Source organism: Megascapheus bottae, chromosome 16 (genome assembly GCF_031878675.1).
Source record: "Megascapheus bottae isolate mThoBot1 chromosome 16, mThoBot2.hap1, whole genome shotgun sequence".
In the NCBI taxonomy this organism is placed as follows: Eukaryota; Metazoa; Chordata; class Mammalia; order Rodentia; family Geomyidae; genus Megascapheus; species Megascapheus bottae.
The window spans coordinates 22,879,876-22,907,111 of record NC_143524.1 but is presented as its reverse complement, the minus strand read 5'-3'; the positions used below and the strand labels follow the sequence as shown (position 1 = coordinate 22,907,111).

Sequence of the window (27,236 nt, the reverse complement as noted above, 5' to 3'; positions counted from 1 at the left end):
ATCAAGTTTAATTAATTAATTAAGCTGGAAGAGAAAATTTTCTGAGCCTTTTATGTAACTTATTATAATACTATTTGAGCCTGCCAGCAAACTCTTAAAACTCCTGGATGCTGGCTCTATTCTGTTCTGGCTTCCCTCCTAGTCATGTCTTGGCTACTAGCCAGAGCTGACAATTTTCAACCAGAAGCAAAGGGAGGTTTGTCTAGTATAAGAAGGATTTTCGAGTCATCCCAAATTTTCATACCCAGATGGGAAAGGAGGAAGAGTGGCCATATACATAGTTGGGTGATGTCATTATGCTATACATTCACTAACCATTAATGTATTCACAGTGGTAAAGTCTCAGTGTATTTATTCAAATGTTCTTTATTGGAAACTGTAATGTAACAACTGCAAAATTATCACAGAAATTATGTTAAGTTTATGTTTAAGCAATTACTGCACAAAATATCTTCACTTCTCCATTTTCAACTAAAGTCCCCAAGTTTCACGTCTTAGCTAATACCATAAAAACACTTAGAATCTGTTAAGGTGAATATGTAGAAGTTCCAATTTTAATACTGCAGTCATTTTTGTAATGCTTCTGAACATAGATGGTTGTATTATGATGATTGGTTATTCCTGCTAAAGTGAATTGGCAATTATTATGCTTTTAAAGGTTTTCTAAAGCTCTTAATTTTATATTCTTTCACATAAATTTACCTTTCTTTTTCTAAAGATCATTTAATACCAATATTATGAGTTGAAGGACCTTTTGATAAGAATGGTTTTAAGGTAGAGTTACATCAATGGACTATATTATTTATGAATCTTGCATATACAGAAGAAATATGAGTTTTTAATTTTTTTAAAGATACATTTTCATGACCAAATATCTTTTCTACTCCTACATAAAAAGACTAGAAATGACACTTGTTATAAAAATAAAGGCTGATCAGAAACTTCATTATTATTTTTATAAAATTCCCATTGCTTTTTGTTGTGTAGATATTTTTCAGATGTCTCTATATATTTCATAATCTGATTTCTTTCATTGTCTAAAATGTTTTGCAAGATATCTTTGCAAAAGGCAGTAAGGCCACTGTTAATTATAACTCATTTTTATGATAATAGCACTATTAAAGATTAATTCTTACTATAAAACTTCACAAAGGCTTCTAAATAAGTTTTAGTTTGTAGTTGATAGCTATTTTGTAAACCTATGAAACTTAGAAATATAATAAATAAAATTATGATGACTGTCTGAGAAATTTGAAATTTAGCCCATACATGACTTTTATCTCTAGCCTTTACATGACTTTGTAATTCATTCATTTTCTTCTTGAAAGTATATGATTGGGATTTTTTTTGTCACCCACAGACTACCTTTAAAAACACAACTTGTAAAGTTGATAAATCTTACAATCTGGTAGTGGTTTACTAGTTAATTCTAAAGTTAAAGCAGAAAATAAGTGTTAGGTTAGTCATTTCAATACCCAGCACCTTGTTTTGAGCACTACCAATGGAAATCAGACCCATCTTTTAACTTCGTAACTTCTGTTATGTGATTGAGAAGGACCTGGTTGATTATCCTTAAAATCATGAATAAATCTTCTAATAAAAATTGACTTTACCATTTTAGATTCAGATGTTTACATTTAGATATTTAGTTTTGTATTTATAAGTAAAAGTAAATCTGACCTTTTTGTTTAAGAAATACTGTCAGTAGCCTTTATAAGTACTTGTTCATCTGAGGATCCATGACAGGAGCTTTCGTCCCAGTTGAGTTTCTACTAAAAATGAAGTGATAAGGGCTCACTAGTTATTATCCAAGATTCTTCTTTGGAGAACTACATAGCTTTTCTTCAACTCCCACTTGTTCTCACCCTTCCAGATCAACCCAGCCACACCCCACCCCCACCTCAACATTGTTCAGTACTCAGCACAATGAATCATTTTCAAGTTGACTCATTGTGAACTGTCTCCCAGCTGTTGGAATGTCTGGCAGACATTTTTGTTTGGGTGAAGAATAACTGGCTGAAACCCAACCTGGATGAGTTTGATATAATGGTCTCTGGCTAAAGAAATATTGAGAGAAACATGTTTATGGCCTCTGAAGCCCCTGTTTTTCCTGGAGGAGTACCATCCCCTGTGGCACAGCACTGAAAATAAGGAATCAATCTGGATTATTTTCTCACCATTGAATGAAAAATTGCTTTAGAAAAAGTAGCCATTTCCAAATTATATTTCTCTTTCTGTGTTTCATATCCCCACATGATTGAAAAAAAATCTTAAAAGACAGATAAGGGAAATTACTTTACTTCTCCTTTAAGAGCACAGATTCAAGGATTGAAACATTCTTTATATAATATGTTTCTTCTTAGGAAACAGTTTTCAAAGACTGAGGTAGGGATGAGTTAACCAGTCATTTCAACAGAACATTTAATGATACATTTCATACTGAATTAGTTAACATTTACTTCTTCTCTTTCATTTTTCATTCTTATACAGTCTTTTTAAAGGAACTTCAAGAATAGAATATTAGAAAGCTTAGTTGTCAGTCATGTTTTCAAAAAATAAATGTCCACAGTTATGTTCAGTCTCTTTTCTAACTAGCGACATGACACCAATCTGAAATTTTTTGGACTATTTTATATTTCTCATCATTTTCTTCAAAGATTAATTTTTCCTTTCATGCATTACAAACATAAAATGGGAGTTTTAAAATTGCAAAATATCATAATTAGCAAGGTATTTGAACCTATTATAACTTTTAAACAAACCACTCTCTTAAGTTTCATATTGCATAATTACAGTTTTCTGACCTACCATGTTACCTAGCTTTTTTTTTTTTTTTTTTTTTTTTTGCCAGTCTTGGGCTTGGGCTCAGGGCCTGAGCACTGTCCTTGGACTTTCTCAAGACTAGAGCTCTACCACTTGAGCCTCAGCACCACTTCTGGCTTTTTTCTATGTATGTGGTACCGAGGAATCGAACCTGGGTCTTCATACATGCTAGGCAAGCACTTTAACCACTAAGCCAAACTCCCGGCCCTGTTACCTCGCTTTTTAAGACAAAAGGTTTCCTGTGGTTAAAATGATTAAAATTTCCATGATTAAAATTTTCTGATATACATCTTTGCTTTTATAGTTACTCCAAAGCCAAATGGCAGCATTTGGAAAGAGAATACAGAAAAGTTTAAAACTACCCATTTTGTAGCCCAATAACTGCCCCTGATATGTGTCTGATGTCACAGAAGATCTCAGCTGTTACAGGGCTGACACCTAGTCCCAGCTGACAAGATAGTGGGGACCTTACCTTTTACTATGTTCTTCCATGTTTCTAAATTCTACAGTCTGCCGGATTTTTTTTAATTGGGCAAAGAGTGAAATTTGAAAAATAATCTATAAGAACAAAGGTCTTGTCCCGTAAGACATACGAACAATAACTTTTGCCTTCCCGTCAGTTCTTCAGCTTTGCCTAGAATACTTGTATGCATCAGAATTTTCATTTAAGACTATATTTTCACAGCCTGTAATATCTCTTCATGTTAATTTAATTTCTCCACTACAATTTGTCATTAAGTTATAGATGTTGTATTGTTTGGCATAATCTGAGTGTTTCATTTCTGTGTTTTGCAGAGTAAAGCAATTATTGCTCGTGTTACAAATTTGTCAGATACAGTGGTTGGCCTGGAATCTTTTATTGGCTCTGAGAGAGAAACCAACCCACTATATAAGGATTATCATGGTAAGCATCACCTTTATAAGAAGAACTGCTTCTGCCATTCCTGGAATCATCCTTTTCCCTAGTCAAAGATCTACAGTCAAGTAGGGTGAATTTATTTATTTATTTATTTATTTATTTATTTATTTATTTATTTATTTATTTTGGTCATGGGGCTTGAACTCTGGGCCTGGACGCTGTCCCTGAGCTCTTCAGCTAAAGGCTCCTGCCCTACCTCTTGAACCACAGCACCAATTCCCCTTTTCTGGTGATTAATTGGAGATAAGCGTATCAGGATCTTTAGTGCCTGGGCTGGCTTTGAGCCATGATCCTCACATCTCAGCTTCCTTAGTAGCTAGGATTACAGGCGTGAGCCACTGTGCCTGGCATGAATTTTATTTCTATATTTTTGTTCCATGTTTTCCATGCTGGCTAATACTCCACAGTATTTTATTATCTACCTTTATTAAGCCTATGATAACTGTTCACAATAGTCAAACCTAGGGGTTCATGCATGGTTTAGATGTTCATTTCATTATCCCAGTGGCCTAACTTGCCATGATATCAATTTTACTTACTAGCTACATTTGAAATAAATATGTTAATACTAATAATTAGAATATTTTTATCTGAAAGTCTAAACTCTGAAGTCCTCTGAGACCTGAAGTAATCTGATCCCAAGTATTTCAAATAAGGGATAGTCAATGTTTAACACTTTAGCAATATATTGTATAGTGTATTATAGTTTATAGTATATAAAGCTAGCTTTGTGCCAGCTCACTGGCCTGAAGGTATAGCATAGTGGTTGAGTATTAGCCAAATATGTGCAAGGAGGAAGAAAGGGAGGAAGGGAGAAATATAGTAGAGAATTAACTTTAAAATAATGCTGTAAGCTAATGATCAGGTATTTTTGTAATGCTAGAAAATATAGACCATGTCAATAGTTTGCCTTTTGCTTGTTTAATTGAATAAGTGGTCATGTAGCATATAACCAGATTAACCATATATGTGATTTGTTTAATATATCATTTTCACTATTAGAAAGCTGTTTTTTAGTTTAGTGTTATTTTTTTTCCTTTAAAGCAATTTATGTGTTACTTCAATAAATTGTATATTATTTATCAGTATTGTTTCGCTGATGAATTTATGTTCAAAAATATTTTGATTTCAGTATTTCAAATGTTGAAAGGCTATCATTCCTTGTGCAGAAATTTCTGAATTAATGAATTGCTTTCGAAAGAATAATGTTATTTTAGTAGCTAGTAAACTTTCTGTTGTAAATGGAAGACCTGGTGATAAAATATTTAATTCATTCTGTGAGGCCGACTGATTTAATAATTGGCCAAACTCACATTCAGGGATCAGTGTCCTTGGGATGTAATGTTGAAATATCAGTTGAGTCAGGCAGAAAGATGCACTGAGGAATCCTCCATGTCTTCATTTGTGGGAAATGACCCCTAGTTTTGTCAGAAACTGAATTAGACTATATAAAAGCCATCCAGTGCCTTGTCAGAAAAAATTATCAAGTGTTTCTGTTGACAAGAAGCCAAAGCTCATGGTTTACTTAGCACTGTTGCAAAACTTAGAATGCCTACATAAAAGACTAACATGAAGAAATGAGTTTCTTGGGATGGCATGGGGGTTAATGTGTGATCCTAGAGTATGCTCTGAAATATGGTTTTCTTCAATGGTTTCTTCAAGTCATTAATAAGATAAAAATGAAATAACTTTTTATTATTGCTTCACTGATTATCAGTAACCCATAAGCCTTGTTTTGCTGGCTGCTTACTGGTGCATTTAATAAAATAAAGATCACTCAGTGGTACTGTGGGCAGCATGCAAGGTGATAGCCATATTTGCTTACTGTAAATACAAGGGAAAAATCACACACAAGCCGGCTGTAGTTTTGACAAGTACTAAGATCCCTCTTTACATCTGTACTTCTGTACCAAAGTGCAATTAGTTTTCTTCGCACAGGATTTCTGTTTATCTTATTCTGCTTGATTACTTGAGTATAATCACACCATTTGCTTCATTGCTTCTGGTACTAAGCTCCAGTTTTAAAAGGGGAGGATGCTTGTGTGTAAATTTACAGAATTTTGCTGTAAGACTCTTTAATTTATGCATCTGATGACTCTGTTTAAATTTTTTTCCTTTAATTTCCTTTCCATAAGGTTTGATTCACATACGGCAGATTCCTCGACTTAATAACTTGATTTGTGATGAATCCGATGTCAAAGACTTAGCTTTTAAATTAAAAAAGAAGCTATTCACCATTGAGGTAAGAGATTTTGTTTTAGTTTACAAGTTTGAAGTATGTGGTATCTTCCTCTCTTTTTTCTTTTATTTTTCCACTTTAATGGAATTGCTTAGACATGTTTCAGGCTAATTATTAAGTATTTATATCACATAATAATTTTTACTTTTAGTAGTGTCTGAATAGAATGGTTTTGTTTTAAATATTAAAATAATCTGCAGACTTGCATGATGAATCTGACATACATAATTCTAAATCTTCCAAAAGTATGGTTAATTAAATGTTAGTGAGCTGTGCTTACTGTGTATGGAATGTTAATTCTGTTTACCTTTATGTACAGATTTTAAAAAGTTCTTTTCTACATTATAAAAATATTTCTTTACTATTGATGAAATTGCCTTTCCATTAAGTAAAATTTAGAAACTAAAAAAAAATGTCAACTTAAAGGTATTATTTGTACTTCTTTTACACAAATTTTCTATAATATTTAAATTTTTTGTGACCTGAATGCAAGAAATGCTGACAGTACTGTAGAAAAGAGTTATTTCAACTTAATCTAGCTAAAAAGCAAATGAACATAGAACTATTAAGCAATTAGAGTTGATATATTTATTAACAAAGTGAATGTTCAATGTGCTGGCTTTTGTGGGATGTGATAGTTATCAGTATAGTTGGTGCAATTTTTTTTTAAACAAAGACATAAAACAGCCAAGCGGCCTTGACAAACCATTTTGTTTAATCTTTTTTCAAATGAAAAGCTCTTAAGCAGGCCACTTGTCTTAACTGCTTGAAACCATAAAAAGAGAGAATTGCCACCAATAAATTAGCATATTTTTAACTTCATCATCAAATGATGGTCAATGTGGCTTGGCACTGCTTTGGTGTTTGGGACTTCACCCCTAAGTGACCACTTTGGCCCTTTTTTGACCCTCTGCCCTCTTTAAGCTGGCCACTTGATAAGGTAACTTAATGGTTCTCTCTTTTTCTCTTTCCCTTCACATTTGCAAGTAGCAGTAACCTATAAATCATTGTAAGGGCCCTATCCAGTGACAAATTAATGTGCCCTCCTCCTAATTAATGGTCATCAATGTCCTTAATTATCTAATCCTATTGAGAGCAGTTAATAGTTAATCAGGCAGGCAGTTCTTCCGAACAGGTCATCTCTGCAGGAGTGTTAGAAGTTTCTCATCTGGGGATACTCCCTTTAAAGGCCACTTAAAGCCAAAATAGCAAGAGAGGAGAAATAGTGATTCTTGAGCTAATTAGCTTTACTTCCCAAAAGAAACAATTGAAATGGGACTCAACACTGTAATTGTTGAAACATTGTTTCAGCACTTGTGACATAATACTGAGTATTTTACCATAATATTGCTTAAAATATTTAGAGAGATAAACTCAGAGTTTATGGTTATAAGAATACATGCTTAATCATTTTCTATTCAGTTGAGTTTATATTTTAAATGAAAGATATAAAACTTTTTTCTATATGGTTTGCTATTCCCAAAGTCAGTATTCTGAAAGTGAAGTCTAAGGTATCACTTATACTAACCATACAAATTAAGCAAGGGGACGCTGTAGTAAAAAAGGTATTGTGCCCAAAGAATGAAAGTATGGTGGTATGAATCATGTTTATGACCTCTCACTTTGAGAGAAAGAGAAAGGACTTAATGTCAAGTAGGATCCCTCCCTCCTTTCAGTACTTTAGGTTCTAGGTGTAATGGTCAGACACACTTTTATCATTGGAACCATTAAGAGATCTTATATTAGCCACACAAGTTCTGTGAGAGTTTCAGTCTTCTTGCCACTATACTAAACTAAGAGAAGTATTCTAACTGCTATCCTGTACTTTGGACAGTATTTGAAAACAAAAGCAAATAGTTATTTTTTAGTAAGAACTTAGTCTTGTAATTGGGGAACAAGAGGAAAAAAGTGGGAGAGAACAAGGGAAAAGATGACATCTAAAAAGAAATGTACTCATTATCTGACTTACATAAATGTAACCCTGCTGTCTATCACCTTTATGAAAACAATAAAAAAATTAGTACTGTTAATCAAACTTTTGACCTTTTTAGATTATTGGGTCTTGAACTCAGGGTCTGAGCACTCTCCTTGGGCTTTCTCAAGGCGAGAGCTCTACCACTTGAGCTACAGCACCACTTCCAGCTTTTTCTATGTATGTGGTACCGAGGAATTGAACCCAGGTCTTTGTGCATGCTAGGCAAGCATTCTACCACTAGGCCAAACTCCCAGCCCTAGATTATTATTTAATCAAAACAGATTTCACATTTTTATAAATAGAAATATAAATGAAAGCCATTCTAAAGAATTTGTTTATGCTATAATACTAAATTTGGTGACTAGAAAATTGTAAACTAAGAAACTAACCCTTATAGAAGTACATATCAATATAATTAGAGCACAATAATCATTTAGTTTACTTAAGATTAAATGCTTTCAGTACAATATTCTTCATTATACTTTGCATATCCAAACTAATAACACATCTCTGGTACTATATTAAAGAAACTAGAAAGAAAAGTAGAAATAACCTGAAAGTAATTACTCCAATAATTCTTTGAGAAAAAATTATCTATTAAGTCTTCGTATTTTAATATAAACAACACAAGTTTTAATGGCCTTGCATGTTTAAAAAATAAAATGTATTCTGAACTAGCCTAAGACTGTCGTGTACCACTGAATCTGAATCTTACTTTCAGAAGCAAAAGATAGTTTGGCAAGTAAAGTAGAAATAACTTTTCCTGGTCCTATGAAGCCAAATTAGTTACATGGTGGAATTTACTCTTAGTCACGTGGTCTGAAAGGGGCCATGGGTGGAAACAAGCACACCTTCATCCTATTTTAAGGGTATCTCTTAAAACTAATCATTATGCTTTGAATGTGTGAAAACTTAATGTATGATTACTTTACCAAAAACTTATTAAGGATTTCAAACAGGTAGAACAATTTTAGTATGTGTCTTTGAGTGATTTGGAGAAAGAAAAGGAATATTTTTTTCCTTTGTAGAATATGTATGGATATTGTCCAAGTTGAAATAGTTATCAGAATAAACTACTACTAATACATTTAACTATAAAGCTGTGTAAGTTAGCTCTTCTACAAAAACCATAGTAGATTCATATCTATACTAATGACACTGAAATACTGGCATATACTCTAGATAAATAACTATTGTTTACTTAGCAGTTATAACGTCTTTACTGCAGTTTTTGTAATAGAAAGTATAAGTCGGTTTTTAAAGTATTCCAAATAATACAACTATAAATATCAAGGAACTCATACCCATTACCTTCATAATTAAAGTTTGTGATTTGTCTGAAGTTTGTGATTTGGATGTTATGGCTTTACTTCTGAGTCAAAATACTTGAACTTAAATTGTTTGAATTTCTGTAATGTTTTTTCTTCTATAATGTTGGGGTAATCATTAGCTAGTTTTTTTTACATTATAATTGGGATATCATTAGAATATATTTGGTAGAATTTAAAATGAGGCTACTACCTATAATTCAATGACATCACAGCTGCATTTGTGTTATTTGAGTTTGTACTTTTAGCATTTATTTTCTACTACTTTGATTTTTCTAAAGAAAAGATGGTATTATTTCAGTGATAACATCTATAAAGGGGATTCCTACTTATGTAACAGTTTTTAAGCTCTCAGTTTTAGTATTTCTGATTTAAGTAAGAATAAGGTTTACATCAAAATTTTAAAAACACATATATGTCCAACTACAAATTTTCAATGTCAACAGTATTTTTACAGGCTTTAATTGGTACAGGAATCATAATTATCATAAATAGTATGTCCATGTATTCTACAGATACATTGAGTCAAAGTAAATGGAGCTTATTCATAATTATCTTGGGTCCTCAACATCTAATTTTTATTTTTTTTTGCTAGTCCTAGGCCTTCAACTCAGGGCCTGACCACTGTCCTTGGGCTTTCTCGAGGCTAGAGCTCTACCGCTTGAGCCACAGCACCATTTCTGGCTTTTTCTGTATGTATAGGGTACCAAGGAATCGACCTTGGGTCTTCATTCATACTAGGCAAGCACTCTACCACTAGGCCAAACTCCCAGCCACTCAACATCTAATTTTAAGTACAGGACCTAATACTTCAGCCACTGAGAACCTTTTGTAACAAAGTAAACAAGTGAATTTTTATTAGGTAGCTATTATTTTGATGCACTTACCTAATAAACTTATTCTTAAGTTTCAAGACCAGTGTCATAGGTACCATTTCTTTGAATTCATTGTATAGCACTACTATAACCAGATATAACTACAGAATTATTTGAAACAAACTGCTAGTCACTCTGATAATGCTTAACAATTGGAGTTGCTGCATGCTACCTTAAGCTCGATATTTGCTTCCTTCTACATTTATTTCAGCTTTTTTTTTTTTTTTTTTGCCAGTACAGGGCTTGAGTGTAGGGCCTGAGCACTGTCCTTGGGCTTTCCTTGTTCTGCCCTGAGCCACCGCACCATTTCTGGCTTTTTCAATGTATGTGGTACTGAAGAATCGAACCTGGGTCTTCATGCATGCTAGACAGGCACTCTACCACTAGGCCAAACTCCCGGCCTAGTTATTTCAGCTTTTTAAATGAGAGTTGGCGGTTAAATGTGTTTTTAGTGTGTCTAGAGATGGAAAGGGAGTTAAATTGTATGTCTGTCCACAGTTATGTCACTAAAATAAAAGAAAAAAATGTGACTGTCGTGCTTTGGAAGCATTACTAAGTTGCAGCATGATAGGCCATATAGTCTAATACATACTTTCTGATAATAATGTCTTCCAGATATTGCACACTATTTTTTTATTCCTTGCCAAAAATAAATTCAAAGTTGAACATAGAAATCAGCTTACATTAATGAAATCACTAATCAGAAGTAAACTCAAATTAATACTCTAACAATGAAATACTTTCTAAACAGTCACATTTTAACTATATTCATCTTATTACCATATTCATATTTACACTTTAATTCCTAAGTAATATAGAGATACAGCAGTGACCTGTAGATTAAACAGACTTTCCATTTGATTTTTATTATATATATTTCACATGCCATAGTGAACTTACCAAAATCGCATACCACCTCAAGGGGCACATAATTTTGAGACTCTGTCTAATCCTATTTCTTCCCACTTTGGAATCTTAATTAAAAGAGATAAGGGAGGGAAAACATCATTTAACTAAATTATTGTCGTCAATCTGTAGCAAAAGGTATAATCCGCAATTGGGCCAATTAGTGAACCCCATAGTTTTCTGTGCTGCCACGAACAATTTGATTAGATCTGACACCATCCTATTTCCCACTGTTGTTTTGCCAGGTATGATGATCAGACTTCAAAGAGCTTGAGGCATCAGCAGGGCAAGGTTTGGAGGCCAGCTTAGGTCCGGTTGTTAATCTCTCTGCTAAAACCACAGCAGCTCTCACACAAAACAAGCTTACACGACACAATCATGCGGTATTAAAGTTAGAGTTGAGTCATACCAATTGCCTTTGATTTTTTGATGATTGACCAAAGATGGCTACATGACTAGACACATGCTAGAAGTATACTGATTAGGTTATTTCCCAAAATATTTGAAGTATTTTTCAGCTTCCTATATAAATGTTGCGAAAGCTTATTTCTTTTGATCAAATCTTCCAGAGTAATGGTACTGCATGGAAAAATAAGTATTTCTCACTGCCATCCTGAACACCAAACTTTTTACTTACCACTTAATCTAAGTTTGTCCTTACACTAATAGTTCCTTATGGAAAATGTAAAAGAAAATTGTTTCTAAGTGGTAAGCTTTTTAAAAATCTATTAAGCACATTGAATAAACTTTAAAAAAAATTTCCTGAGTCATTTATGTTCTCTTGACAGTTTTACTGAAATTTCTTTATAATTGTTTTTCCATTTAAATGTTGGTTAAAGTGCCCTTTCCAGGATATGATTGCATAAGTGTTCTCTCTGCTTTCTGATTTGTTGAAATATTGCAGTAATAGTGACATGTTTCCATTCTGAGAAAAGCCTAAGGCTGCTTTAGTATTATTCCGAATGATTGAAACTGCCATCTTGCTGACTTTTTCTGGGGCAACATAAGGCCTGTTTGCTTTTGCGTTCATTTCGCATACTTCCAGTAAGTTGGGCTGGCAGAATATCATTGCTTCATCTAGCCAGAAAGAGTCAATTCATCTTAACGTTTCTATATAGCCATCAGTGTCTAAGTTATTAAGCTTAGAACTAGTTAGGTTAAATGAATCCTGTTTATGAGAAATAATTTTAAATGTCTCATAACTTTAAAATAATTTACATATAAAAATCTTCATTCATGGTCCAACATTTCACATTACACAGTTTTATATTAATTCATAACTACATTTTACTTAGTAACTTTAAGGACAATGTAATATATTTGAATAAGAACATGCTTGCTTACACAAGCAAATCACTTATTTAGAATTTTGGTAATGAATCTGTTATGAAAATACTATGTTGCTGGTATCTTAATGAAAGATATCTCTGTGTATTACTTAACCTTAACTTTAAGACCAGCATTGTACAACACATCATTGGCAAAAGATGCAAAAAGACAAAAATCTCTTCTAGTTCCTAAATTTGCCCATGAACATTTCTGTATCTGTTCTATGGCTTGACTCTAGGAAAATTATATTATAGTAATTTAATATTTTTTAACCTTTCTACATCTACTATAGCAGAATTCACCTAGTTTATACAATACACTCTGAAACACTTCCTCCCACAATATGTCATTTGTGTGTCAAAAGAAGATAGAAAAAAAATGATGGCAGCTCACAGCTGTCTTATTTCCTCAGCTAAGCATATTTTTAAATTTTACAAAATAAGAATATAGAGTATATCCTCCAGTGTACCACAAATACCAATGTTTAATAAATGTGATAGCCTTGAGCATTTTGCTATAGGGAGTACTTTTTAAATTTTTTAAATTTACTTTTATTGTTACAATGATATGCAGAGGGGTTACAGTTACATATGTAAGGTAGTGTTTCTATTATGCCCCAAACATTCCAAGTTCAGTCATTGCCATAGCATCTTTGCATAGTAAATATGAAAAATAAACATTCATCCCTCCAGTCCTGAAGTATTGTTTTTGTCACCCACTCCATTTCATATTCTCAGTGTAACATTTATGTTACTATAATTATCAGTTTTTATTTATTTTAATCTCAGCACTAAAATATCAATTCCAAAGTAGTGGTAATTTAATTTATCCTGCTTACAAATAAATCCTGAGATGGGGGGGAGGACCTCCATAAATACTTCTGGAGTTGTTAAAGGATTTTTTTTTTTTTAGGGTGAGAAGGAGTTAGTTGTGGGGCTTGAACTCAGGGAGGTCCTGGGCACTGTACCACTTTGAGCTACTTGTGGCTTGTAAGGGGTTAATTGGCAATCAGAGTCTCATGAACTTTCCTGTCCAGGCTTGCTTCTAATCACTTTTAAAGAATTTATTAACTTTGATTTTTACATCTTATTTTAAATGACATGTTTAACAAACAGGTATTCAAGAAGGGAATCTCTATATACAATCACTGGCACTTAGATTTTAGAACATAATCAAAATTAGGCTGAGGGTTTATAATTTGTAGTAACAGTTTTTTAGAAACAAGTATTTGATACTTCATTTGTCATAGGTATTATATTATATGTCTCTACATACTTTGATATATTTAGTTCTTATTTCATCTTGCCAGAAGATCTTAAATATACACTGTTACCCGTATAATCTTCCCAAATTCATACCTATGTGATAACCAGGATAATCCAGATTTTCTGACTCTGTGTGTAGAACCACACTAGGAAGTAGTCGTATTCCAAAAGCTCTGTTACTTTTTATTAATTTGGCAAAGTAAATTTTCTTGTGTTTATCCAGTTTCTTGAATAATTGCAGTACTTTATAGTATTGTTTAGTTGACATCAGACTACTGTATGCCATTATTACTTCCATTTTCCAAGTAGAGAGACTGACAGTTTGGAAAGATCAAGCAACTTAAATTACCCAAACTAGAGTGTCAATAACTGGCTAGTCTATTTTGTTGTTAAGCCTGAGCCCCTAATTGCTAGCTGCTATATCCAAAGAAAGCTGTGCAGTACACATCTTCAATGTATACCTGGAATGCAATATTCAGCTAATGTTTAGCTTCAGTACCTAAGCAAGAAAGTATCTGCACTAACAGATTCTCAAATAGGAAGTAAGTTTTACTAATCTCAAAAATGTATGTATGGTATATACATATGTAACATATATATTGGTGTCTATACATATATAAATATACAAATATATACAAGTGTGTGAGAAATTAAAAATTGTTCTGTTCAGAGGTTGGTGGCATTGCTCAAGTGGTATAGTGCCAGCATGGCAAGGGCAAGCAGGACTCTGAGTTCAATCTCTAGTAGTGCCAGAACAACCTCCATACTTATATTTTATCTAATTTCATACGTTATGTATGTGTATCTTTTCTTGTGTTCATAGCAAACATGCCTGCTCTGATTTCATGAAGTACATTGTGAAATATAAAGGATTAAATCATGATGTTATTTTATATATAAATAAAACATTCATATCTATGGTTATAGTGCACTGACAATATTGTGTATTTTCATACATTCATTTATTTATAATATATGATGTGTATCTTATGGAAAATTACTTTTCAAAAAATAAAGACATTCCTTAAAACCTTATTTTCTTTTTTATAAGATTTCTAAATTCTACATAAAAATGGAATAGTCTATACAAAGAATTGTAGTTCCCCTAGTTTAGTCAACTATTTGATATAATTCAGAAATCTGCCAAATTTTGATTACCATGTATTTATTGTATTTGCCCACATTCTATATTTAAATATTTTACAAATATGAATTTTCTCATAATGAATGTTTTATTTTATATTTATATTTTTTAAATTATTTTATGTATTGCTTTGGAGCACCAAAGAATATCCTGTGATTAAGATATATGCAACCTATTAAGGTTCACTAAATTCAGTTTTTCAGATTCTTAATTTTTGTCACTTATATTATTGTAATTGAGTCTAATGGTTTAATTCATTTTTTAGGAAAAACTACTGGGGTTTTTTTTTGCAGATGTTGCTTTAAATTTTCTCTGTAGCAAATTAAGAAATTTTATGATGGCAAAATATCTTGTTTTTTTATGTACTTTACTAAAATATATTCTTGATACAACACAATTGTAATCCTCACTAAGAAATCACTACAGTAAGTATAGACTTGAAATTTTAAAAGGCAGAATTTGGAGACCAGAAACAGTGAAATTTAATGGAAATGCCTTATACTCAGTACTAGTAAAGCAGTTCACTTATTTAACTAGGAATTAAAATATGGCAAGGTCATTATGGTCATAACTACATACACAACGGATGTTTTAGAGAATAGCCAGGTCAGGTCCTTTGTATCAGGAATAAGTGAAGTTAACTGTTTTGTCAGGTGCTGTCAAGTCAACCTACCATTGTTGTACAAAATCAAACTAAATCATTTTGGCATGAGCTTTTCAGAAATGAGAATCCAATATTCAAGGTTTAGTGGAAATAAGTATTTGCTTTCAGTTTTTGTAGACTATCAAAGATATATCATAGTCTTTTTTAGGTTGTAAGCATTGTTAAAGTTTTGTTTCCATAACATATTGGAAAAAGTTATTTAAATGTCATTGCTCCATGTAAATAACAATTGAAACGTATTTGACAACATAGTATTTTAGCTAGGTTTCTGCACAGAATGTTTTCAAGTAGCAAAACTTTAAAATACACAGTTGTTATGAAAAGAAGTATGTATCAATTTTGAATGGCATAACTGTTTCCAAAGCAGTATTATAGTTGAATTAAATTCTTAATGTTTTAATGAATGATTTGTGAATGTTCTAAACTTTTAATTTTTATATGACTAAAAACAAGAAAGCTTCATTTTCTTGATTAGTAGTTATTTTTAGGGATATTAAAGAGAGGACTTTGATACTTCATTTGTATGAATTGGAACACGATGTTTTTGTTGCTGTTTCTCTTCAGTAACCTAAGTTTTTTTTGTTTTTTTGTTTTTTGTTTTTTTGCCAGTCCTGGACTTGAGCTCAGGGCCTGAGCACTGTCCTTGGACTTTCTCAAGGATAGAGCTCTACCACTTGAGCCTCAGCACCACTTCCGGCTTTTTTCTATGTATGTGGTACCGAGGAATCGAACCCCGGTCTTCATGCATGCTAGGCAAGCACTTTAATCACTAGGCCAAACTCCCAGCCAGTTTTTTTTTTCTTTTACTGACTTTTACTTTAGCCAGGTGTAGCACTGGAAAAAACTTGAAATAAAAAGGCTTTTGGTGAAATTAAAGGTCACTTGTATATATTATAATAGGCTACTCATTTACAAGATCTTCATAAAGGATCAGTGCTAATGTATTGCCCTAGCTTAGCCTATAAATAAATGGGTCAATTTATACTCAGTAAACAAAAGAAAAGACTAACACAATACTAGTTTGTTTATAATACACACACACACACACACACACACACACACACAGTGGATCATGGGGCTTGAACTCGGCCTGGGCACTGTCCCTGAGCTTTTCAGTTCAAGGCTATCACTCTACCCCTGGGCCTAGGTGCCACCCCTGAGCTCTTCAGTGCAAGGCTACCACCCTACCCTTGAACCAAGCCCAATTTCCCTTTTGTTAGAGGTTAATTGGAGATAAGACTCTCAGGTCCTTTTGTGCCTCGGGCTGGCTTTGAACCTTGATCCTCAGATCTCAGCCTCCTGAGTAGCTGGGATTACAGGCATGAGCCACTGCTAACAAGTTTGGCAAAACAGTATACCAATATCACTTTCTTGATACAATTAATTACAGAAATGTATTAATTTGTAATATTCTAAAGATCACTTTAAGTACATTGGGTATATATTATTTATTTAAATATATACATCAAGTCCAAGTAATGCAAAACCTACTACAGTAATAATATTCACTTTTCCTTTACCACTATCAGATAGCAAAATGGTAAAGTTTTTGTAGTTTATTTTGCCTACGTAGTAGTTAAAACCTCATTGAGTATGAAAAAAAGAGTCAGACACATAGTGATTTATTTTATCTATCTTTTATAACCTTTCCAATACTCTTAAGGAGAAAAGTGGTGTTTATGATAAAGTATTAGTATTGCTTATGTTGAGTAAACTAAGCCCCTGATTTTTAAATGTATTATGACTAAAACTATTGATAAAAAGAAAATGTTGGTGACTCACACCTGTATTACTAGCTATACAAAAGGTTGAGATCTGAGGATCCCATGTTGAAGCCAGCCCAGGCAAGAAAATCCATGGCTCTATACATTCATTCATTCATTCTTTTATATTGTGAAGGTGGTATATATAGGAGTCACAGTTACATAAGTCAGGTCATGAGTACACGTCTTTTTGAACAATGTCACTCCCTCTTTTGTTCCCTCCTAGTTTTCCCTCCTATCCTCAGACACAAGTTGTTAGGTCATTTCAAGTTGTTAGATCATTTTCAACGTAGTATCAAATGAGTATACCTTTTTTGGTTCCTCCCTTACCATCCCCAAAACATACAAACTTACAAACAAGATGGGAAATTAGAAAAAAAAATTTTTTTAAACAGGAAAGAAATTAAAGAAAAAATTGCAACATTATTAACCATCCCCCCAGAAATGGAGCTTTGACTAACTTTGAGCACAAAAGCTCAGAGACAGTATCCAGATCCTGAGTCACAGGACTGACAAAAAAGAAATGAAATAAAATATTTTAGCTTACATGATAGTCTTTATTGTTTCAGTACTTACATACTATGTATGATTTTTTAGTTTCAAAAAATGAAATTATAATCTGGAGGTGTTATCTGAAGTGGAGAGTGCCACTTGCTCAGCAAATGAGAAGCACTGAATTCAAACCCCTAAAACTGAACTAGGCACTGTATATTGAGTGAATGGGTAGATGAACGAATGAAGAAATATCCTCTTGACAGTGCTTAAAACATAGTAGAAGGTGTGAACATACAAATATCACTTCAATCTATACTGAATAATCTAATGTTGCTAATAGTTTTTCATAGATGCTTAATATACTCAGTATTTGCATAGGTAAAGTAACCTTTATTAAATATTGGATAATATAATGAACTGTTGTAGCTAAAATGAACTAAATGATATCCTTCAAAAATATCGAAGTATGTAATTATGGTGCTGTCTAAATCATTTTATTGTCATATTACTGCCACTGGGAATTATTTTGAATGTACCAATCCTAAAAGATTTAATTAAAAATTTGCAACTTCATAAATATCAATAATGACTTTCCAATCTGGTGCCTTGTGTGAGCTATTACATCTAGATTGATTTCTAATAGTCTTCCAAAGCTGACAAAATCAGACCTTCTAATCCCTTTGGATCTAGTAGTTACCTTTTAATATTCCTACTATTCTATAATAAATATAGTTGATTTCTTTGCCTATATCTTCTGAATTTAAAAGAAGATACAGAAGACTTGTGAAAAAGGAGCTATGATGAGATAATGATATTAAATAGAATTTTTTTCTTTCCCATTTTTTATTGTAATGTATATTTGCCAGATAGTAAGTGCATTGCTTCTTACACAGATACCCCTTCTTGTTTTTGTCCCCATTTCCCTCCCATCATCCCCTCCCAATCATCTTGTTCTCCCCCCTTTCATTTCCTATTTCAAATAAACAAATAGAATTTGAACAAATTTAATTTAAATATACTTTAACAGTAATGTGCAGGCCCAGTGGCTCACACCTGTAATCCTAGCTACTCTGGAGGCTGAGATCTGAGATCAAGGTTCAAAGCCAGCAGGAGGTAGCCTTGAGCTGTGGAACACAGGGACAGCACCCAAGCCGAGTTCAAGGCCCATGACCCACAAAAAATAAAAATAAAAAATAAAGTAACTCCTGACTTCTATAATGTAAGAATGTAGGACTATCATTGAAGTAGAGCCCATTGATTTGTTCATATACATGAAGCTAACAAATTTTAATCTAGTTCATCAGCTTGATTTCTTAGAATTTTCTCCTGGGACACCAATCTGATCTAGATAAAAATTTAGGTTAAGGAGATTTATATTCAAAATGAAAGCATTATAGTCATATGGTTAACATAAAATTTTGTCAAAATTAGAATACATAAAAAAGCATTTTAGAAATATGATCTACTCTTCAAAGAACTATAGTGGAACCTTTCTTTCTTTCTTTTATTTTACTTTATCTTTTTTTTACTTTAGCATGCAATTGTTCTACTCACATGTATTTGAAATATCCCATGTAATATTAAGTAAGCAAAGTCCAGTTTAAATCCAACTTTACCCTTTTTATTTTACTGTATTAACTCAACCAGGTATAGCCCATTGGTAAATTACAACACCACTGCATTTTAAAATAAACTTTATTGGAATACAGAGAGAGTTAATGGGTTTCTCTATGGCTTCTTTTATACTACATTAGCAAGTCTGAAATTGTACATACTCAAGGCCAAAAATACTTAATTCCTGATTATTTACAATGAACTTCTATTTTAGAGGGAGCTTGAGAAAAAGTGGACCAAGAGACTTTCTGCTTAGAAGATATGGCTTACAGTGTTAAAAAAATTAAACTTTATTTGAAAAGTAGTAGATACTCATGGTCATTTGATAAATAATTTGCACTTGCATATAGAATACAAATCTTTTTGAAAAATACCTACATTTTATCAGACAGCATTAATGTCTCTTTAAGAGAACATAATTTCATAAAATGTGGAGATTAAAAGGGAGCTTAAAGGGCTTCAAAGCAGGTTCTTATGGTAAGTACATATTTTCTCATCCAACATATCTGGAATTATTCAAAGTTCACTCTCTTAGAAGCACCCTATATCAATCTCTATCAGATCCTCTTAGATGCCAAAGAAACCTCCCATTTGTACTCACTTTGCTTTCTGAAGCCATACATAAAATGCTATCATCTATACCATTACTATATTTATAATAAATAGCAAATGTATGGGGAACAATTATAATTTTAGAATGTTTATCCTTAGATTTATATCTATTTTATTAAACATTCTAAATCAAACTAACCATTTCACAGTGATTATTGTATAGAATCTTAAGCATGAAACCTAATTTTAATAACATCCTCCAAGGGAAACTTTTTTTCTACTTTTAATATAAAGCTTCAATTAGAGATAAGAAAATAATGCCTTTGTATTCTGAAGTAAAAATGTTTTATGAATTACAGGTTTTATATAATTTAAATATTAAAATATAGTGGTTCTTTTGGTAGCAATTTTGAATACACAGATGATTTCAGATAGAAGTAATAATACCTGTAAAAAATATCTTTTGAGCTTCAACTCTAGCACATTATCTTACTGTACAGTAAGTAAAACAAAATATAGCATTCAACTTCTAGTTACAGAATATTAAGAGGCAATGGACATATTTCTAAAGAATATTGATTTTTATCAGAAATGTACTATCCTAGATCTATAATTGATAGTCAAATTAAAATAGTGCATTTCAATTAGCATACTAGATCAAAATTTTCTTCTTATTTTCGTTCTTTTAAATTCTAAGAATTTCAGAGCAACAAACTGATAGTGAAGCTTAAAATGTAAATGTAGTATTAAAAGTAATGTTGGTGCTGCCGAGGTTATTTTTAAAACAGGAAACCCAAGTTAGAATATTTTCACATTTAATTAGGAAATTTCAACATGGGGGCATTGTAACTTAAATTAAGAATGCCTCATTTAAGGTAATTCAGATTGTCTATTTTAAAGTGAATATCGAAGGATTAGTGTTTTGGGCCTTTGAAAAATATTTTTAAATTAAGTAATACAAAATCCATTTTTAAAGGTGTATGTAATGTAACATAGAGTAGAAGATTGCATAAAACCTCACAAAAAGGACTCCATTGAATGTTTTCAGCCTAATAAAAATGTTGTAAAAATACTTGTAAGCTTGAAAATCACACTAGCTATTCTTGTTTCAAATTCTGTTTAATATATTGTTCTGTATGATTTTATAATAAACAGATTACTCCTTGAACAGGAATTAAGAATAAAGCTGCCAGGAAGGGGTTTTGTTGTCAGAGTAGTTCCCGCCTCATGTTTTGTAAGAGATTTCATGGTCCCATTGTAAAGAGTAGATGATTTAAAACGTGTTCCCAAGATAAACTTTCCCATTGTCATTAATGAGGATGGATAATACTGAGTGACAAGTGCATTAGGAATGACACAGAAAGAGCTGTTAGATTTGTCAGAGCGTATCACTTCAGGCATTGACACTTGAGGACATTCTTTTTGTGGATATTTAGTTAGGGAGGGGTTAGTCTGATTCAAAGATACCAAAGTTTGTGTGTGCTAATAGAATCAAGTATTCTGCAACTTATAGATATATATTGCCAGTGTTTATAAAATATTTGGAAAGTTACTTAGCTTAAGTTTTCCTACATTTTAAGTTTGTGGTTTAAGTACGTCTTGGTTTCTTCCTAAGAAAGTTGTCAAACTGCTTAATATTTGAATGTTCACATAGGTCAGCAAAACTATTTTCTCTTTTAAAAAGTGTTGTCTCTTGGAATATTCTACTAAAATAGTAAAATTTGCTTTTATTTTTGCTACCTTAATCTTTATTTGATTTACTCTGCCTTGCCTTGAGAATAAAGTTTTAAAATAAGTAAACTACATTATAGACATTTTAAATATTAATCAGCAAGAAATTAATAGTATATAACTTTTCTGCTATTTAAAGTATTTCTGAACTGTAATAGTTTTAAATTGCATTTATGCAGTTGATTGCTTTTTTGCTGTGACTCAGATTTCTTATTAACAACCAAATTTCGTCTCTCTGTACCTTTTTGACATTAGTAGTGATGAGTGAGTCTGTGTTAATTTGAGCCCAAGATTCCCAAGCAGGAATTTGGTGCTTGGATAAACTATTTATTATAATTACATACCACTAACCTGTCTTAACCAAACCACTCTCTGACTGACATTCAACTGGACAGTTTGCCTCTCCTTGATGAGCCTGAGGTGAACAGAGCAGTTGACTTTCCCTGAAAGGACATGGCAGCAATTCCATATGCTACGAAGCATCCTTTCATTTGTAACATGGGGCTCCAACTATCCTTTCTCTCTCTCTTTTCTCTCTTGCTTTTGCACTCTCTCCTAATTTATAACATTAGTACTTCTAAATAGCATATTTTTGTAAAACTATTCTAGTACTTTTATATAGCATTTCACATGAAAGTATAAGCTTTGCTGTGTATTTAAAAATTGTAGTCATTTGGAAAAAATAGGTACTTTCTAAAATGTTCTACTGTTTATATACCACAGATAACCAAGTATTTCATATTAGTCCTTGGCTTTATAGAATTTACCATTTCTTGACCATCTCAATATTTTTATATTATAAAAATGCTTCTCAGAAATATAAAAATGTCTTTCAAAATAAATTTCAAATTTTAAGATAAAAAGTAGATTTAAAATAACAGCAAATTGAACACTATACATGAAAAGTTACTTAACTTTTGAAAGATCACAGCTTTAGCTTAGTGACTATATTTACTATTGCTATATCAGCTAAGGAGATACGTTATATAAGAAAATAAGCATATTTACTACTTTTACCCATTTTGTGAATATACCTCTTCTTTAACATAAAAATATTATAAAACATTTTAAGAGGTACATGAATTAATTTTCAGGAATATATTTGAAATATTTACTAACCCAACTAATTTGCATTGAAGAGCAAATGAACTGACAAAATAGAAGAGAAAAATTTTAGATTATTTAAGTGAAGGCATTAGGATAGTAAAATATTTTTCCAAAACCATATGTAGATAACTCTTATTATAAAATAAAATCTTCGGTCAGGAACATGGCCCAGTGGTAGAATGCTTGCCTAGCATGCATGAAGCCCTGGGTTTGATTCCTCAGTACAACATAAACAGATAGCCTGCAAAATTTGGCCCCAAGAGTTCTGTTAGGACATCAAAAAAAGCAGGGTTTTTTGTTATTGTTGTTGTTCTTAATTGTCCTTGTCCTTTTTCCTTTTTCTTTCTTTTCCTTTGTGATGGTACTGAGAATTCATCTCAAGACCTTACAAGTCAGTCAACTTTATCACTGGAGCCATGTTACCAGCCTCTTTTTCATTAGCTCTCACTTTACACCTGGACTTTGATTCTCCTAAATGCACTTCCCTATATCATTAGGAATGACAGGCACACTACTGTATCCAGCCATAAGTGTTTTCCCTGTAGCTGGGATAACAGACTTGGACCATAGCACACATATTACTGGTTGAGATGGACTCTTGTAAATTTCAAATGTTTGTTTGTTTGTTTATTTTGTCAGTCTTGGACTTGAGCTCCAGGCCTGAATACTGTCTTTGGATTTTCTCAAGGCTAGAGCTCTACCACTTGAGCCTCAGCACCACTTCCAGCTTTTTTTTTCCATGTATGTGGTACCAAAGAATCAAACCCGGCCCCACTTCAAGTAACTTTAATTAACTTTTATTGTCAATCACCAAATACCCAAGAAACAACTCAGATGAAGAAAGATTTACTTTTGCTCACATTTTCAAAAGGTTCAGTCAGTCATGACCAGGAAGGTGTGGTAGAATAGCTTACCTCATACCAGATAAGAAGCAGAGATAAATCACAGAGGGAGAAGGCAGGACAGGAAATACTATCTTCAGGATTCTAACAAAGCCCAATCTCCTGTTTTTTATCACTTCCCCAAACTGCTATCATATATGAATTCACTAAGACAGAGACTTCACAGTCTAATCATGAAGAATAATCATGGGAATGTCATTATAGACAGCTTTAGAGGTGTGCTTTACTAATCACCTAACCATTTCTCCATTCGATAAAGTTGACAATTAGTATAATCATCAGAATTACTTTTATTTTAACTAATAGTTATCAGTGGGCCATATAACATTTCAGAACATACCCTGAAGAAAGACATTAAAATAAATTATTATATATTTCTATATTTAAAACTTTTAAGTATATAACTGCAACCAATATGTAACTTCTACATAATATAAATCCAGTGACATATATTTCTAAAGAAGTATTATCATCATTAATTACTGAACTATTTACATATAGTCTGTATTTGAAAAGTACTTGAGTTTAAAGTACTCACTGATTCATACTAAGCGCCTTAATTTTGTGCTATATTTAAATTTTAGCAGTAAAACCAGTAATCCATTCATCTTTTTATACCATGTTACTCCCTCTACCTAATTATATGATCATTATGTTTTTATTGTAATATGCATGCTTCATTTTTTAAATAAAATTACTTTCATTTTTCCCACAAGTATCAATTTTCTAATCAGTACAGTTGATATTATTTTCTTTACAGTAAATATCCCAGAATTTTTAAGTAATAATTATTGGATACTTATAATCCAGAGAAATAATTGCTTTATTTGGAAAGCAAAATTGGTTTATATTATATGTAGAAAACAAGCAAATTATAATAATATTTAATGTGATACTTAAATAAGTATGCTTTTTTTCCATCGTGGGTTTTTGTTTGCAAATCTGAGGTCTTGCACATGATGTCTTGCTCTCTCACACAATGTGTTGTTCACAGCTGGCATTTGAGCCAAGCCTCTGACCTAGCTTTTACTGTTTGTTGGAGGTAGAGCCTTGGAGACATTTCTGCCTGGGCTGGGCTTGGAACCTACTAGATCTCAGTGTCCTGAATAGGTAGCATAGAGGCCTGAACCAGTGATGCCCAGATCTTTTCAGTTTTAGTATAATGGATTTTTCCAACACTATTTATTATTCTTAAGCACCTACCTAAAGTGGGACAAGAAAGTTAGAGATAAAATTAGCTTTAAAGATACTGTAACATCATCACATAAACAAAATTATTGCGCTCTTCAGACTTTTTAATAAAATGATTGGCAACATTCAAATCACTTTCTTATTCTGTAAATCAAGGAGTAATTCCTACTATTACTTAAAATAATACCCTTTGAATTAGTTATCATGATGGAATTTACATTAGTATTCTGTGTGTGTGGGGGGAGAGAGAGAGAGAAAGAGAGAGAGAGAAAGGGGGAGAGAGAGAAAGAGAAAAGAGGAGAGAGGGGGGAGAGAGAGAGAGGGAAACAAAGTCGGGGAGACAAAGAGAGAGAGAGAGAGAGAGAGAAAGAGAGAGAGAGAGAGAGAGAGAGAGAGAGCCCACCGTATATTACTTCTGTAACCAGCTATATATATGAATTTGGATTGTCTGCTCCTTACGAAGAAAAACACTAGTAATCATTTTTTCCAAGCCTTAACCAAACTGTTTTGAGTCTCTCTAGTTTTCTAAACTGCTTCCCACCATGTCAACTAGGAATTTAAAGAGACAGACAAACAAAAGCCACTTTAACTTTTAACTCAATTACTATTTCTTATTGAAGATGATCTATGCCCTTTTCTACTCCTCTCACCCTTCCCTGACAATATACTGACTTTTTCTAAAGCTCTGACTTATGCAAAGTCATCTTTTTAATGTGGATGTATATCACTTATGCATTAAAACTTGCCAAATAATTTTAATTCAAATTTAAATGTATATTTACATAGTCTGTATTATAATCCCTTCTTGCCTCTATGGTCCTGTGATAGAAACTCAGTGTGGATATCTATCAAGATGACTAATTAAAGCCAACCCATCTAAGCATTTTAAATGCACCCTTCAAATAGAGGGGAGGTCCCAACTTGATAATATCTTGATAACATTGGATAGTAATATCCCAGGAGATTACATATTCATCGTTCCTAGTCAACTGACATTTATATCTATTATCATTTGAGTGAAACATAATTAATTATTTTATGATAATTTGGATCATTGTTTAAAATTCAGTTTGTAAAATGTTGTATCCCTGCCATTTTTTCCATTCCTTTAGAGGATTGGAATCACTCTATTTAGGGAAGATTATTCCTTCATCTAATTATTACATAGTACGTCTCATTATTTTCCAAATAAGAGACTCCTTCTCTCTCCAAGAATAATAATTTTATGTTACAGGCATCAGAGATGAAGACAAAAATGTCACATTTGTGATTCTGTTTCCATGACACTCCACAGTAATGCAAAGTGAAAATTACAAGTAAAGAGAGTCTTTTTTCCCATGATGTCAAATGTCATGTTTCTCAGATTTATGCTTTCCCAATTAAGTATTAAAATAACCATTTTTATATTATTTATAAAATTATAATTATATCACAAAATTTTGCCTATAGATCAAGGTTCTCAAAGGTTATTTTTTCCTAACAAATAAATAGGGAATTACAGTTCCTACTTTTTATTAAATCTTAGCTATTCTAGTTAGAGATTTGCTACCTTAATCCATATATAATGTGTTTGTCACTTAGGAAACATTTAAAAAATGGGTTAGTAATTCTGTATAATGCTATAATTATATCTTTCATCAGGATAATTATGTAAAAGTAAATAAAGGTATGGCTAAGATAATACCTAATTTAGTATGCCTCCAACTGTATAATGCTTATAATTAAGGATTCCAAACAGAAAGTAAAGGGCCTTCATTTCCTTACACATCAGCCTAATTTTAAAATTAAAACCATAAACATTATTTGAATAGTTTCTTTGTTTATACGTTTAGATAGTGAATCATAACTGTTGTTTAGATCAAAAAGAAGTCGTTGATGTCTAGTTAAACTGGATCACAAAACTTAGTAGATGAATCTTATGACTCATTTGTCATGCAAAACTGACATAAGAAATAACTTAAGTAGTCTACTACCATTAGAGTGTGTTTAAAATTTGCAATGGGAAGTATATAATTATTTCAGTTAGATAAAACATTATCAGTCATTAACAGCAAACATACACTATATATGATTGCAAAAATTCAAGATATTATTCATAATAACTCACTAAATCAAGACAACAAATTCTTAGAAGCTAGAAAATGTCTAGATATGCTATTAATAGACATTCTGTGGCCTACCTGTCTAGACTTCGTTGCAGTTCATGGCAGTGGATCCAGCATCTGTTCTCTATACCTATTAGCATTGTGTGTTTCAATAAAATGTCGAAAGTAAGGAGGCATGTCTGTCTAATTGAACTGAAGTATTGAATATATTTGAAAAGATATACCAAAATACTTGATATGATAAGGAAAGTCTCAGTTATAAAGCTTTTAACATGTGTTTATAATTTTAGCATATTCTTTCAATGTCTT

At 32.3% G+C, this 27,236-nt stretch overlaps 1 protein-coding gene across 2 annotated transcripts in view; it reads left to right on the top strand.

The window, feature by feature from the left end:
- The window catches only part of Elp4 (elongator acetyltransferase complex subunit 4), a 178,827-nt gene that overhangs the window by 66,339 nt on the left and 85,252 nt on the right, over positions 1 to 27,236 (top strand). The window contains exons 8-10 of one of the 2 annotated variants that reach the window (XM_090347952.1): positions 3,619 to 3,727; positions 5,878 to 5,984; positions 11,311 to 11,575. In XM_090347952.1, coding sequence (XP_090204078.1) covers positions 3,619 to 3,727; positions 5,878 to 5,984; positions 11,311 to 11,316 — 222 coding nt within the window. In that variant the 3' untranslated portion in view covers positions 11,317 to 11,575. Of the gene's footprint in view, positions 1 to 3,618; positions 3,728 to 5,877; positions 5,985 to 11,310; positions 11,576 to 27,236 lie in introns of those variants that run through there. The other variant, XM_090347951.1, reaches the window with a different exon arrangement.